General features: G+C 53.8%; 1 protein-coding gene across 1 annotated transcript in view; it reads right to left on the bottom strand.

The window, feature by feature from the left end:
* Nucleotides 1-9,330: 9,330 nt before the first annotated feature.
* Nucleotides 9,331-16,175, bottom strand: part of LOC137322629 (short transient receptor potential channel 2-like) — a 29,534-nt gene continuing 22,689 nt past the window's right edge. The window contains exons 12-13 of the mRNA XM_067985536.1: nt 12,450-12,582; nt 9,331-9,782 (exon numbers count right to left, since the gene is read on the bottom strand). Coding sequence (XP_067841637.1) covers nt 9,331-9,782; nt 12,450-12,582 — 585 coding nt within the window. The remainder of the gene's footprint in view (nt 9,783-12,449; nt 12,583-16,175) is intronic.

Below are 16,175 nucleotides of genomic sequence, written 5' to 3' on the forward strand. Positions count from 1 at the left end.
CCACCTTCTCACCATATCCCTCAACTCCTCCTCTCTCCAGAAACATATCTAATTCTCTCCCGACTCCTCGTTCACACTCCCCTTCAATGACCTGCCCTGAGAACTCACTCCACGATTTGATTCCCCTTTGGGTGAATACACCCCCCTCACTCCCTCATTTCTAACCTGTGCCCTCCCCGGTTTATCCTTTCACCAGAGGGAACAATTACCCTGGATCAGTTTTGTTAAATCCCTGCAGAATCCAGAAATCTTCAGCCAGGTCACCTTGAAGTCTCCTCTGTTCCAAATGAAACAAAGCCAACTTCACAGATGAAACTACACAGGAGGAGGCCATTCGGCCCATCGTGCCTGTGCCGGCTCTTTGAAAGATCTATCCAATCAGTCCCACTCCCCCGCTCTTTCCCAATAACCCTGCACATTTCTCCCCTTCAAGTATTTATCCAATTCCCTTTTGAAAGTTATTATTGAATCTGCTTCCACCGCCCTTTCAGGCAGTGAATTCCAGATCAGAACAACTCGCTGCGTAAAAAAAATGTTTCCTCATCTCCCCCTCTGGCTCCTCTGCCGATCACCTTAAATCTGTGTCCTCTGGTTACCGACCCTTCTGCCACTGGAAACAGTTTCTCCTTATTTACTCTATCAAAACCCCTCATAATGTTGAACCCCTCGATTAAATCTCCCCTTAACCTTCTCTGCTCTAAGGAGAACAATCCCAGCTTCTCCAGTCTCTCCACATAACTGAAGTCCATTAACATTTCCTCAGAACTGAAATTAATGATATCCGGGATATTTTTTCTTGTTTCTGCCTTGTGTAATTAATCAGTCCCAGATTCACGTGGAGGACACGCAATGCCCCCACCTCACACACTCTTCCTCCTCCCTGTGTTGGAACCGGAGACTCATCGCACTGTCTCCGACTCTAACTCTATCTTACCGTGGAACTCTCCCCCTCCCTCCGTCCTCCTGCGATCTACAGGCTTGTTCAAACCCAATCTTGGTGTCTCCTGATCACCGCAAACGATTATCACGCAAAGTACTTAGCTCAGTGGGAGAATACCTGTGAGACGATGATTGACTGGAACTCCTCTGTGTGGACAGGGGGAGGGGCCTTGCCTTTTATATCGCTCCAGTGTTTAAGGGTGAAGGTCGGGACATCTCATTCACCAGCAGGATTTCCAGAATGTTCCGTTCTGTGACATCTGATGTAATATTTACAGCCTCCTCCCTTTACCTGGCTCAGTCCAACGCACAAACTTGAAGCAAAGTCTTTGTTGCCTCCAGACTGGACTATTCCAACGCTCTCCTGGCCGGACTCCCATCTTCCACCCTCCACAAACCTTGAGCTCATCCAAATCTCTGCTGCCCGTATCCTAACTCGCACCGAGTCCCGTTCTCCCATCACCCCCTGTGTTCGCTGACCTACATTGGCTCCCAGTCCAGGAACACCTCGATTTTAAAATTCTCATCCTTGTTTTCAAATCCCTCCATGACCCTCGCCCCCTCCCTATCTCTGTAACCTCCTCCAGCCCTACAACCCTCTGAGATCTCTGCGCTCCTCCAATTCCGGCCTCATGCGCATCCCCGATTTTAATTGCTCCACCAATGGCGGCCGTGCCTTCAGCTGCCTCGGCCCTAAGAACATAAGAAATAGGAGCAGGAGTAGGCCAATCGGCCCCTCGAGCCTGCTCCACCATTCAATAAGATCATGGCTGATCTGATCCTAACCTCAAATCTAAATTCATGTCCAATTTCCTGCCCGCTCCCCGTAACCCCTAATTCTCTTTACTTCTAGGAAACTGTCTATTTCTGTTTTAAATTTATTTAATGATGTCGCTTCCACAGCTTCCTGGGGCAGAAAATTCCACAGACCTACTACCCTCTGAGTGAAGAAGTTTCTCCTCATCTCAGTTTTGAAAGAGCAGCCCCTTATTCTAAGATTATGCCCCCTAGTTCTAGTTTCACCCATCCTTGGGAACATCCTTACTGCATCCACCCGATCAAGCCCCTTCACAATCTTATATGTTTCAATAAGATCGCCTCTCATTCTTCTGAACTCCAATGAGTAGAGTCCCAATCTACTCAACCTCTCCTCATATGTCCACCCCCTCATCCCCGGGATTAACCGAGTGAACCTTCTTTGTACTGCCTCGAGAGCAAGTATGTCTTTTCTTAAGTATGGAGACCAAAACTGTATGCAGTGTTCCAGGTGCGGTCTCACCAATACCTTATATAACTGCAGCAATACCTCCCTGTTTTTATATTCTATCCCCCTAGCAATAAAAGCCAACATTCCGTTGGCCTTCTTGATCACTTCAGCTGCCTAGGCCCCAAACTCTGGAATTCCCTCCCTAAACCTCTCGACCTCTCTCTCCTCCTGGAGTCACGTGTAGACCCAGACCAGGTAAAGTGGGACTGGAGACCAGATAAGGACGGCAGGTTCCCTTTCCCAAGGGACATTAGTGAACCAGTTGGGTTTTTACGACAATCCGACAGTTTCATGGTCACTTTAACTGGTGCCAGACCACAAATTTATTTTTGCGCATTTTGCGCACAGCAAGATCCCACAAACAGCAATGTGATAATGACCAGATCATCTGTTTTTACTGATGTTGGTTGAGCGATAAATATTGGGCAGGAGACCGGGGAGAACTCCCCCTGCTCTTCTTCCAATAGTGGCCATGGGATCTTTAACATCCACCTGAAAGGGCAGACGGGGTCTAAGTCTCATCCGAAAGACGGCACCTCCGACAGTGCAGCGTTCCCTCAGTACTGACCCTCCGACAGTGCAGCGTTCCCTCAGTACTGACCCTCCGACAGTGCAGCGTTCCCTCAGTACTGACCCTCCGACAGTGCAGCGTTCCCTCAGTACTGACCCTCCGACAGTGCAGCGTTCCCTCAGTACTGACCCTCCGACAGTGCGGCACTCCCTCAGTACTGACCCTCCGACAGTGCAGCGTTCCCTCAGTACTGACCCTCCGACAGTGCAGCGCTCCCTCAGTACTGACCCTCCGACAGTGCGGCGCTCCCTCAGTACTGACCCTCCGACAGTGCAGCACTCCCTCAGTACTGACCCTCCGACAGTGCAGCGTTCCCTCAGTACTGACCCTCCGACAGTGCGGCACTCCCTCAGTACTGACCCTCCGACAGTGCAGCACTCCCTCAGTACTGATCCTCCGACAGTGCGGCGCTCCCTCAGTACTGACCCTCCGACAGTGCAGCGCTCCCTCAGTACTGACCCTCCGACAGTGCAGCGCTCCCTCAGAACAGACCCTCCGACAGTGCAGCACTCCCTCAGTACTGACCCTCCGACAGTGCAGCACTCCCTCAGTACTGACCCTCCGACAGTGCAGCACTCCCTCAGTACTGACCCTCAGACAGTGCAGCGCTCCCTCAGTACTGACCCTCCGACAGTGCGGCACTCCCTCAGTACTGACCCTCCGACAGTGCGGCGCTCCCTCAGTACTGACCCTCCGACAGTGCGGCGCTCCCTCAGTACTGACCCTCCGACAGTGCAGCGCTCCCTCAGTACTGACCCTCCGACAGTGCGGCGCTCCCTCAGTACTGACCCTCGGACAGTGCAGCGCTCCCTCAGTACTGACCCTCCGACAGTGCGGCGCTCCCTCAGTACTGACCCTCCGACAGTGCGGCGCTCCCTCAGTACTGACCCTCCGACAGTGCAGCGCTCCCTCAGTACTGACCCTCCGACAGTGCAGCGCTCCCTCAGTACTGACCCTCCGACTGTGCAGCACTCCCTCAGTACTGACCCTCCGACAGTGCGGCGCTCCCTCAGTACTGACCCTCCGACAGTGTGGCGCTCCCTCAGTACTGACCCTCCGACAGTGCTGCACTCCCTCGATACTGACCCTCTGACAGTGCAGCGCTCCCTCAGTACTGACCCTCTGACAGTGCAGCGCTCCCTCAGTACTGACCCTCTGACAGTGCAGCACTCCCTCAGTACTGACCCTCCGACAGTGCAGTGCTCCCTCAGTCCTGCACCGGGGAGTGTCAGCCTAGATTATGGGCTCAATACTGATGTCAGTCAGTCAGGCATTAACCCTAAAGAAGGACATTGATCAGTTTATCCAGACATTAAATTTTCGCAGAGAGTATTAGACAATGTTTGGCCGACAATAACACCATCTGTGAACCGAGGGAACGATACCATCATAAACCTGGGGATGGGCCTAACTCAAGCCACCAATTAAAAAGTTTATGGATTGGCAAATATCAGGCCGTCCGTGCAAAATATAAATGTTCTTCTTTTATGGTGGAGTCTGTTTGAAATAATTTATGCTCCTTATCTTAATTACATTTTCCTTGGCATTTAGTGGGAAAGGACGAGGGATCTCCCATTTCTACAGTGCCTTTCACCACCTCAGGACGTCCCAAAACACGTTACAGCCAATGAAATACTTTTTGAAGTGTAATCACTGTTGTAATGTAGAAAATAGAGAGTAGGAATAAATGGGTCTTTGTCAGGGTGGCAGATGGTGACTAGTGGGGTACCGCAGGGATCAGTGCTTGGGCCCCAGCTATTCACAATATATATCAATGATTTGGATGAGGGAACCAAATGTAACATTTCCAAGTTTGCTGACAACACAAAACTAGGTGGGATTGTGAGTTGTGAGGAGGATGCAAAGAGGCTTCAAGGCGATTTAGACAAGTTGAGTGAGTGGGCAAATACATGGCAGATGCAGTATAATGTGGATAAATGTGAAGTTATCCACTCGGAAGGAAAAACAGAAAGGCAGAGTATTTTTTAAATAGTGATAGATTGGGAAATGTTGATGTACAAAGGGACCTGGGTGTCCTTGTACACCAGTCACTGAAAGCAAACATGCAGGTGCAGCAAGCAGTTAGGAAGGCAAATGGTATGTTGACCTTCATTGCAAGAGGATTTGAGTACAGGAGCGAGGATGTCTTACTGCATTAATACAGGGCCTTGGTGAGACCACACCTGGAGTATTGTGTGCAGTTTTGGTCTCCTTACCTAAGAAAGGATATACTTGCCATAGAGGGAGTGCAGCGAAGGTTCACCAGACTGATTCCTGGGATGGCAGGACTGTCGTTTGAGGAGAGATTGGGTCGACTCGGCCTGTATTCATTCGAGTTTAGAAGAATGAGAGGGGATCTCATTGAAACGTATAAAATTCTGACAGGGCTAGAGACTGACTGGATGCAGGGAGGATGTTTCCCCTGGCTGGGGGGTCCAGAACAAGGGGGTCACAGTCTCAGGATACAGGGTGGGCCATTTAGGACCCTGCGATACCCCACTAGTCACCGCCTGCCACCCTGAAAAAGACCCATTTATTCCTACTCTCTGTTTCCTACATTACAACAGTGACTACACTTCAAAAAGTACTTCATATTACTGTTTGTGGGATCTTGCTGTGCACAAATTGGCTGCCACGTTTCATAGAAAATAGGAGCAGGAGTAGGCCATTCGGCCCTTCCATCCTGCTCCACCATTCAATATGATCATGACTGATCCTCTATCTCAATACCATATTCCCGCTCTCTCCCCATACCCCTTGATGCCTTTTGTGTCTAGAAATCTATCTAGCTGCTTCTTAAATATATTCAGTGACTTGACCTCCGCAGCCTTCTGTGGTAGAGAATTCCACAGGTTCACCACCCTCCGAGTGAAGAAATTCCTCCTCATCTCAGTCCTAAATGTCCTACCCCGTATCTCCTTGTGTGGCTCGGTGTTAAATTTTGAATGATAATCTCTCCTGTGAAGCGCCTTGGGACGTTTTATTACGTTAAAGGCGCTATATAAATGCAGGGCGCTGTTGAAGTGGGTTATTTTCATGCGCTTAGGACCATTTTGTGTGAGTTTCACCAGTGTGGTGGCTCGTGTGCTGGAGATGTGCACTGTGTGGGGACAGTCAGTGTGTTCGAGTTATTCTCGCTGGGTTCCCGAGCGGGAATGGGCTGCGATAAACAAGGCGACTGACGTGCCTCGCCCCAGAGACCTTAACACTGGCTCATTACAAATACATTCATCACACGATTGAAATGTGATTCATCCTGTTTGTGATTTTGTGTTAATCTCCCCTGACTCCCCTTCAATGCTCTCCATCTCCGCTATTACCCATGAGCTCTTGCCTCTATGTTTCAAGTAAGAAGGTTCTGCCTCTAGAATTTCAGTGAGAGCGGGGATGTGAACTGTCTCTACAGCGTCACGTGCACGGCCTCGTCACCTCGCTCATTAACGCCTCACAGACCTTCGCATCCAATCAAACGCTTTGAAGTGCAGTGTTATGGAGACAAAATTTTGCGCACCGTAAGATTCCACAGGAAGATTGAATGAGCAGTGAATCTGCTGTTCGATGATTTGGTTGAGGAATAAAGAGTGTCCAGGACATCGGGGAGAACTCCCCTACACTTTTTTGAAATAGTGGCTGTGGGATCTTTTACATCCACCTGAGGGGGCAGACGGGGCCTCGGTTTAACGTCTCAAACAAAAGACGCCACTCCGACAGTGCAGCACTCCCTCAGTACTGACCCTCCGACAGTGCGGCGCTCCCTCAGTACTGACCCTCCGACAGTGCGGCGCTCCCTCAGTACTGACCCTCCGACAGTGCGGCGCTCCCTCAGTACTGACCCTCCGACAGTGCGGCGCTCCCTCAGTACTGACCCTCCGACAGTGCGGCGCTCCCTCAGTGCTGACCCTCCGACAGTGCGGCGCTCCCTCAGTACTGACCCTCCGACAGTGCGGCGCTCCCTCAGTACTGACCCTCCGACAGTGCGGCGCTCCCTCGGTACTGACCCTCCGACAGTGCGGCGCTCCCTCAGTACTGACTCTCCGACAGTGCAGCGCTCCCTCAGTACTGACCCTCCGACAGTGCGGCGCTCCCTCAGTACTGACCCTCCGACAGTGCGGCGCTCCCTCAGTACTGACTCTCCGACAGTGCAGCGCTCCCTCAGTACTGACCCTCCGACAGTGCAGCGCTCCCTCAGTACTGACCCTCCGACAGTGCGGCGCTCCCTCAGTACTGACCCTCCGACAGTGCGGCGCTCCCTCGGTACTGACCCTCCGACAGTGCGGCGCTCCCTCGGTACTGACCCTCCGACAGTGCGGCGCTCCCTCGGTACTGACCCTCCTACAGTGCAGCGCTCCCTCAGTACTGACCCTCCGACAGTGCGGTGCTCCCTCAGTACTGACCCTCCGACAGTGCGGCGCTCCCTCAGTACTGACCCTCCGACAGTGCGGCGCTCCCTCAGTACTGACCCTCCGACAGTGCGGCGCTCCCTCAGTACCGACCCTCCGACAGTGCGGCGCTCCCTCAGTACTGACCCTCCGACAGTGCGGCGCTCCCTCAGCACTGCATTCAACTGTCAGCCTGGATTATGTTCTCGAGTCTCTGGAGTGGGACTTGAACCCATGACCTTTTGACTCAGAGGTGAGAGGTGCTCACTGAGCCCCGGCAGACAGACAAAGTGCAACATTAACAGGCATGGGGTAATGTAGATCACCCAAATGTACAAGACCAGTGCAAGAGGAGAGAAGAAAATACACACAGGACACAGAAAACGGGCTTTTACAGTCAGATTCCCTCTTTAATTCAATCTCTCTTTCTATTGGCTGCATTCATGTTAAACTCCATCCAGTACAGTCCAATCACTGCTGTGTTTAGAGTTTAATACTGGAAGCTGCGCTCCCCCAGAGGCCAGGTTAATTCCCCCTCAGTATTTCAGCACCTCGGAGTCCGGCTTACTCCAGGACATTGACCCCGACTCTAGGCACAGGCCAGCTCTCCAGCCAGTGACCACAGCAACGTCCCTGCTGACCCCTCCCAATCACTCCGACTGAGGCTGTGGGGGGAGGGCGGCTGAGGGAGAACGGGAATAAATCGAAAACAGAGAAAGAGACTGTCAGGTCAGGACTCCCCATATAAGGAGCCCCTCTCACACCCTCTTTATATCAGTGTTGTGCTCATAAGTTAAGCTCCCTCTACACTGTCCCATCAAACACTCCCGGGGCAGGTACAGGGTTAGATACAGAGTAAAGCTCCCTCTACACTGTCCCATCAAACACTCCCAGGGCAGGTACAGGGTTAGAAACAGAGTAAAACTCCCTCTACACTGTCCCATCAAACACTCCCAGGGCAGGTACAGGGTTAGATACAGAGTAAAGCTCCCTCTACACTGTCCCATCAAACACTCCCGGGGCAGGTACAGGGTTAGATACAGAGTAAAGCTCCCTCTACACTGTCCCATCAAACACTCCCAGGGCAGGTACAGGGTTAGATACAGAGTAAAGCTCCCTCTACACTGTCCCATCAAACACTCCCAGGGGCAGGTACAGGGTTAGATACAGAGTAAAGCTCCCTCTACACTGTCCCATCAAACACTGTCCCATCAAACGCTCCCAGGGCAGGTACAGGGTTAGATACAGAGTAAAGCTCCCTCTACACTGTCCCATCAAACACTGTCCCATCAAACGCTCCCAGGGCAGGTACAGGGTTAGATACAGAGTAAAGCTCCCTCTACACTGTCCCATCAAACACTCCCAGGGCAGGTACAGCACGGGTTAGATACAGAGTAAAGCTCCCTCTACACTGTCCCATCAAACACTCCCAGGGCAGGTACAGGGTTCGATACAGAGTAAAGCTCCCTCTACACTGTCCCATCAAACACTCCCAGGGCAGGTACAGGGTTAGATACAGAGTAAAGCTCCCTCTACACTGTCCCATCAAACACTCCCAGGGCAGGTACAGGGTTAGATACAGAGTAAAGCTCCCTCTACACTGTCCCATCAAACACTCCCAGGGCAGGTACAGGGTTAGATACAGAGTAAAGCTCCCTCTACACTGTCCCATTTTGTTGCCTCTTTCTCTGAGTGAGTTTGCAAATTGAGTCCCAGCTTAGAGAGGGTTTTGAACTCTGGGCCGATCTGCACTGGGAACTGGATCGAGACCATCCAAAAACTCCCCCGACACAGTCCTTGGACGCCTCTTTCATCGCCTCACCCTGGGCTGGATTGGAACACAGGTCCCAGAGTTCAAAGGCTGATGATTGGCCCACTGTCTCACCCACTCCCCTTTACACTCCATCCCTTCTAATGGTTCAATACCCACAGCAAACTAGTCATAAAAAATAAGAATTTATTTCAATTGCTGACCTACTGTTTACTTAAAGATAATTTGCTGCCCTCGTAAGTCTAGATAGCAGTGATTAGCTCAGGGAGGGGACAGTTATACTGCAAAGATGCCGGTGCAGATTTCAGATAGTACGCTAAACGTTTTGTCTTTCGAATCGAACCGATCCACTGGGCAGGGCCTGGTTCCCGATCTCCTTTCATGGCGATGATTATCTTTCCCTTCAGTCTTTCTCCTCTTCTGCCTCGGCTGAGGGATCTGCGCCCGTTCCCGTTTCCACTTCCGCCTCTGGCTCACCGGGAGCGCGGGCCCCGTCTTCGTCGCTGGGGTAGGGAGGGCACCTCTCCTCCTCCTCCTCCCCCTCCTCCGCCTCCCCCTCCTCCTCCACCTCCTGCCCCTTGCCAGCCGCCGGGGGCCCGTCCCCCTCCCCCGAGTTCTGGTGGACGGTGACCTGGAAGGAGGCCTTGCGGGAGCCGGAGTCGGAGTTGGCCGTGGATTCCTGGTCAGCCTCCTGGAAACGATTGCGTGCTCCGAGAATGTACTTGCCAAGGACGGTGGTGGCGTCGGTGGATTTCGTGGCGCTGCCGGCCGCGCCCATACTGTACCGTAACCGTTTAATCTCCGACTGTAACCGGCCGACAAACTTACTCAGATCCGTGATGCGATTCCCGAGATCTGTAAAAGAAAGACAGACTTGCATTACTACAGGGCCTTTCACCACCTCACGTCCCAAATCGTTTTACAGCCAATGAAGTACTTTTTGAAGTGTGGTCACTGTTGTAATGTAGGAAACGCGGCAGCCAATTTGCGCACAGCAAGATCCCACAAACAGCAATGTGATAATGACCAGATAATCTGTTTTACTGATGTTGGCTGAGGGATAAATATTGATCAGGACACCGAGGAGAACTCCCCCTGCTATTCTTAGAAACAGTGGCCGTGGGATCTTTTACGTCCACCTGAGAGGGGCAGGCAGGGACTTTGTTTAACATCTCATCCTAAAAACAACACCTTCGACAGTGCGACGCTCCCTCAGTACTGACCCTCCGACAGTGCAGCGCTCCCTCAGTACTGACCCTCCGACAGTGCAGCGCTCCCTCAGTACTGACCCTCCGACAGTGCAGCGCTCCCTCAGTACTGACCCTCCGACATTGCAGCGCTCCCTCGGTACTGACCCTCCGACAGTGCGGCGCTCCCTCTGTACTGACCCTCCGACAGTGCAGCGCTCCCTCAGTACTGACCCTCCGAGAGTGCGGCGCTCCCTCAGTACTGACCCTCCGACAGTGCAGCGCTCCCTCAGCACTGACCCTCCGACAGTGCGGCGCTCCCTCAGTACTGACCCTCCGACAGTGCAGCGCTCCCTCAGCACTGACCCTCCGACAGTGCGGCGCTCCCTCAGTACTGACCCTCCGACAGTGCAGCCCTTCCTCAGTACTGACCCTCCGACAGTGCAGCGCTCCCTCAGTACTGACCCTCCGACAGTGCAGCACTCCCTCACTACTGACCCTCCGACAGTGCAGCGCTCCCTCAGTACTGACCCTCCGACAGTGCAGCGCTCCCTCAGTACTGACCCTCCGACAGTGCAGCACTCCCTCAGTACTGACCCTCCGACAGTGCAGCGCTCCCTCAGTACTGACCCTCTGACAGTGCAGCACTCCCTCAGTACTGACCCTCTGACAGTGCGGCGCTCCCTCAGTACTGACCCTCCGACAGTGCGGCGCTCCCTCAGTACTGACCCTCTGACAGTGCAGCACTCCCTCAGTACTGACCCTCTGACAGTGCGGCACTCCCTCAGTACTGACCCTCCCTCAGTACTGCACTGGGAGTGTCAGCTGGTTTTTGTGCTCAAGTCTCTGGAGTGGGACTTGAACCCACGACCTTCGAACTCAGAGACGAGAGTCCTACTCACTGACAAACGACAATTGACACTCAGTTAACAGCCAGGGAGTCAGACGGGAAGGGTCAAAGCCCATAGCGCAGGACACCAAGACTGAAAAGACTAGAGAGAAGACGAGATTCATCACGGATTGGTTCTTAGTTGACGACAAGCTTGAGTTTAAATGCCCCGTAGATTTGGAGTTGAGCAGGAACAAGGCAGGGGGGAGTCGAGGGGAGGACTGACCCCTGGGGCAGGTCCTAATTCTAGTCTCACACATGAAGGCATTTGACCCATTACAGGGGGAGAGGAGCTGAGGTGGTTTCCTGTTTCCTGTTTCCTCCCTCAGTTCTTATTGGCGGATTATCTTCTCCCAGGTGGGCAACTGAGGCCGAAGAGCCCCACCTGCCCTTCACAATGTGGGGCGGGGGGGGCAACAGATGCAAGGTCCTTCGCTGGACACCAACCCGGTATTCAGAGCTGGCGCTCCCGTCCCCGAGGCTGTCCGCAATGGGGCTCAAACCCTGAACCTTCTAACCCACAGACTGGAATACAACCACTGAGCCAGTGGTGGCTCCGTCCAGATGTGATGAGTCAGTGTTCCGAGACAATATTCCAGTCTTCACCCCCTCCCCCATCCCGGGGCTGGCTGGACTGGGGCTCAGTCCCCCTGAGCCAAAGGCTGCCAACTACAGTAGGAGCAATTAAATAGGGAACAGAAAGTTTGCAGCAGACGGAAGAGAGAGAGAGCTCAGCTCACAGATAAAGGCAAATTAAGCAAAAATGTCAGCTCTAAAAAAAGGCATATGGGATTCTGGGCTTTATAACTAGAAGCATAGAGTACAAAAGTCAAGGAAGTTATGCTAAACCTTTATAAAACACTGGTTAGGCCTCAGCTGGAGTATTGTGTCCAATTCTGGGCACCGAACTTTAGGAAGGATGTGAAGGCCTTAGAGAGGGTGCAGAGGAGATTTACTAGAATGGTTCCAGGGATGAGGGACTTCAGTTATGTGGAGAGACTGGAGAAGCTGGGGTTGTTCTCCTTAAAACAGAGAAGGTTAAGGGGAGATTTAATCGAGGGGTTCAAAATCATGAACGGTTTTGATAGAGTAAATAAGGAGAAACTGTTTCCAGTGGCAGGAGGGTCAGTAACCAGAGGACACAGATTTAAGGTAATTGGCAAAAGAACCAGAGGTGGAGATGAGGAGAATATTTTTTACGCAGCGAGTTGTTCTGATCTGGAATTCACTGCCTGAAAGGGCGGTGGAAGCAGATTCAATAATAACTTTCAAAAGGGAATTGGATAAATACTTGAAGGGGAGAAATGTGCAGGGCTCTGGGGAAAGAGCAGGGGAGTGGGACTAATTGGACAGCTCTTTCACAGAGCTGGCACAGGCACGATGGGCCGAATGGTAACCCAGAGGATGTGAGTTCAAATCCCACCACTCCCTGGGCCCTGGACTCACCTTTCCTCTGTTTCTCGGCGAACTCCTGCCGTGATGTCTCGATATACCTTTCGACCAGGGTTTTAATGACCTGTAGTCGATAAGATGCCCTGGTCTCAGAATGACCACCTTCATTTTGCAATGCTGCATTGGCCTGAGAAAAACAACAATACCTTGCATTTATATAGTGCCTTTAACGTAGTAAAATGTCCCAGGGGCTTCACAGGAGCGATCATCAAACAAAATCCAACACCGAGCCACATAAGGAAATATTAGGACAGGTGACCAAAAGCTTAGTCAAAGAGGTAGGTTTTAAGGAGCGTCTTAAAGGAGGAGAGAGAGGCGGAGAGGTTTAGGGAGGGAATTCCAGAGCTTAGGGCCGAGGCAGCTGAAGGCACGGCCGCCAATGGTGGAGTAATTAAAATCGGGAATGTGCAAGAGGCCAGAATTGGAGGAGAGCAGAGATCTCGGAGGGTTGTAGGGCTGGAGGAGGTTACAGAGATAGGGAGGGGCGAGGCCATGAAGGGATTTGAACACGAGGATAAAAATTTTAAAATCGAGGTGTTCCTGGACCGGGAGCCGATGTAGGTCAGCGAGCACAGGGGGGTGATGGGTGAACGAGACCAGGTGCGAGTTAGGACACGAGCAGCAAAACAAAACAAAATCCATTCGCATGGACAGTTAGATTAGACAAGTCTACACTTCAAAACCCTTCCCCACATACAGCCATCGTGTGCACTGAACGATCCCCAGGCTTCTCACCAAGGCTTCTTCGAGAGCACCTCCCAAACCCACCACCTCCAAAACGCAGAAGGCCAAGGGCAACAGGTGCATGGGAACAACATCACCTGCACGTTCCCACCAGGACCCGTACCCCAGTGAGAGTCGGTGTGTGTGGGACCCGTACCCCAGTGAGAGTCAGTGTGTGTGGGACCCGTACCCCAGTGAGAGTCAGTGTCTGTGGGACCTGTACCCCAGTGAGAGTCAGTGTGTGTGGGACCCATACCCCAGTGAGAGTCAGTGTGTGTGGGACCTGTACCCCAGTGAGAGTCAGTGTGTGTGGGACCTGTACCCCAGTGAGAGTCAGTGTGTGTGGGACCCGTACCCCAGTGAGAGTCAGTGTCTGTGGGACCTGTACCCCAGTGAGAGTCAGTGTGTGTGGGACCTGTACCCCAGTGAGAGTCAGTGTCTGTGGGACCTGTACCCCAGTGAGAGTCAGTGTGTGTGGGACCCGTACCCCAGTGAGAGTCAGTGTCTGTGGGACCTGTACCCCAGTGAGAGTTAGTGTCTGTGGGACCCGTACCCCAGTGAGAGTCAGTGTGTGTGGGACCCGTACCCCAGTGAGAGTCAGTGTGTGTGGGACCCGTACCCCAGTGAGGGTCAGTGTCTGTGGGACCCGTACCCCAGTGAGAGTCAGTGTGTGTGGGACCCGTACCCCAGTGAGAGTCAGTGTGTGTGGGACCTGTACTCCAGTGAGAGTCAGTGTGTGTGGGACCCGTACCCCAGTGAGGGTCACTGTGTGTGGGACCCGTACCCCAGTGAGAGTCAGTGTCTGTGGGACCCGTACCCCAGTGAGAGTCAGTGTGTGTGGGACCCGTACCCCAGTGAGAGTCAGTGTCTGTGGGACCCGTACCCCAGTGAGGGTCAGTGTCTGTGGGACCCGTACCCCAGTGAGAGTCAGTGTCTGTGGGACCCGTACCCCAGTGAGAGTCAGTGTGTGTGGGACCCGTACCCCAGTGAGAGTCAGTGTGTGTGGGACCCGTACCCCAGTGAGGGTCAGTGTGTGTGGGACCCGTACCCCAGTGAGAGTCAGTGTGTGTGGGACCCGTACCCCAGTGAGAGTCAGTGTCTGTGGGACCCGTACCCCAGTGAGAGTCAGTGTGTGTGGGACCCGTACCCCAGTGAGAGTCAGTGTGTGTGGGACCCGTACCCCAGTGAGAGTCAGTGTGTGTGGGACCCGTACCCCAGTGAGAGTCGGTGTCTGTGGGACCCGTACCCCAGTGAGAGTCAGTGTGTGTGGGACCCGTACCCCAGTGAGAGTCGGTGTCTGTGGGACCCGTACCCCAGTGAGAGTCAGTGTCTGTGGGACCTGTACCCCAGTGAGAGTCAGTGTGTGTGGGACCCGTACCCCAGTGGAAGTCAGTGTGTGTGGGACCCGTACCCCAGTGAGGGTCAGTGTGTGTGGGACCCGTACCCCAGTGAGAGTCAGTGTCTGTGGGACCCACACCCCAGTGAGAGGCAGTGTCTGTGGGACCCGTACCCCAGTGAGAGTCAGTGTCTGTGGGACCCGTACCCCAGTGAGAGTCAGTGTCTGTGGGACCCGTACCCCAGTGAGAGTCAGTGTCTGTGGGACCCGTACCCCAGTGAGGGTCAGTTTCTGTGGGACCCGTACCCCAGTGGAAGTCAGTGTGTGTGGGACCCGTACCCCAGTGAGAGTCAGTGTCTGTGGGACCCGTACCCCAGTGAGGGGCAGTGTGTGTGGGACCCGTACCCCAGTGAGGGTCAGTGTGTGTGGGACCCGTACCCCAGTGAGGGTCAGTGTGTGTGGGACCCGTACCCCAGTGAGAGTCAGTGTGTGTGGGACCCGTACCCCAGTGAGAGTCAGTGTGTGTGGGACCCGTACCCCAGTGAGAGTCAGTGTGTGTGGGACCCGTACCCCAGTGAGAGTCAGTGTGTGTGGGACCCGTACCCCAGTGAGAGTCAGTGTGTGTGGGACCCGTACCCCAGTGAGAGTCAGTGTGTGTGGGACCCGTACCCCAGTGAGAGTCAGTGTGTGTGGGACCCGTACCCCAGTGAGAGTCAGTGTCTGTGGGACCCGTACCCCAGTGAGAGTCAGTGTGTGTGGGACCCGTACCCCAGTGAGGGTCAGTGTGTGTGGGACCCGTACCCCAGTGAGAGTCAGTGTCTGTGGGACCCGTACCCCAGTGAGAGTCAGTGTGTGTGGGACCCGTACCCCAGTGAGGGTCAGTGTGTGTGGGACCCGTACCCCAGTGAGAGTCAGTGTCTGTGGGACCCGTACCCCAGTGAGAGTCAGTGTGTGTGGGACCCGTACCCCAGTGAGAGTCAGTGTCTGTGGGACCCGTACCCCAGTGAGAGTCAGTGTGTGTGGGACCCGTACCCCAGTGAGAGTCAGTGTGTGTGGGACCCGTACCCCAGTGAGGGTCACTGTGTGTGGGACCCGTACCCCAGTGAGAGTCAGTGTGTGTGGGACCCGTACCCCAGTGAGGGTCAGTGTCTGTGGGACCCGTACCCCAGCGAGTGTCAGTGTGTGTGGGACCCGTACCCCAGCGAGAGTCAGTGTGTGTGGGACCCGTACCCCAGCGAGAGTCAGTGTGTGTGGGACCCGTACCCCAGTGAGAGTCAGTGTGTGTGGGATCCGTACCCCAGTGAGAGTCAGTGTCTGTGGGACCCGTACCCCAGTGAGGGTCAGTGTCTGTGGGACCCGTACCCCAGTGAGAGTCAGTGTGTGTGGGACCCGTACCCCAGTGAGAGTCGGTGTGTGTGGGACCCGTACCCCAGTGAGAGTCAGTGTGTGTGGGACCCGTACCCCAGTGAGAGTCAGTGTCTGTGGGACCCGTACCCCAGTGAGAGTCAGTGTGTGTGGGACCCGTACCCCAGTGAGATTCAGTGTGTGTGGGACCCGTACCCCAGTGAGGGTCAGTGTGTGTGGGACCCGTACCCCAGTGAGAGTCAGTGTGTGTGGGACCCGTACCCCAGTGAGAGTCAGTGTCTGTGGGACCCGTACCC

The sequence above is a fragment of the Heptranchias perlo genome, chromosome 6 (assembly GCF_035084215.1).
Source record: "Heptranchias perlo isolate sHepPer1 chromosome 6, sHepPer1.hap1, whole genome shotgun sequence".
Taxonomy (NCBI): domain Eukaryota; kingdom Metazoa; phylum Chordata; class Chondrichthyes; order Hexanchiformes; family Hexanchidae; genus Heptranchias; species Heptranchias perlo.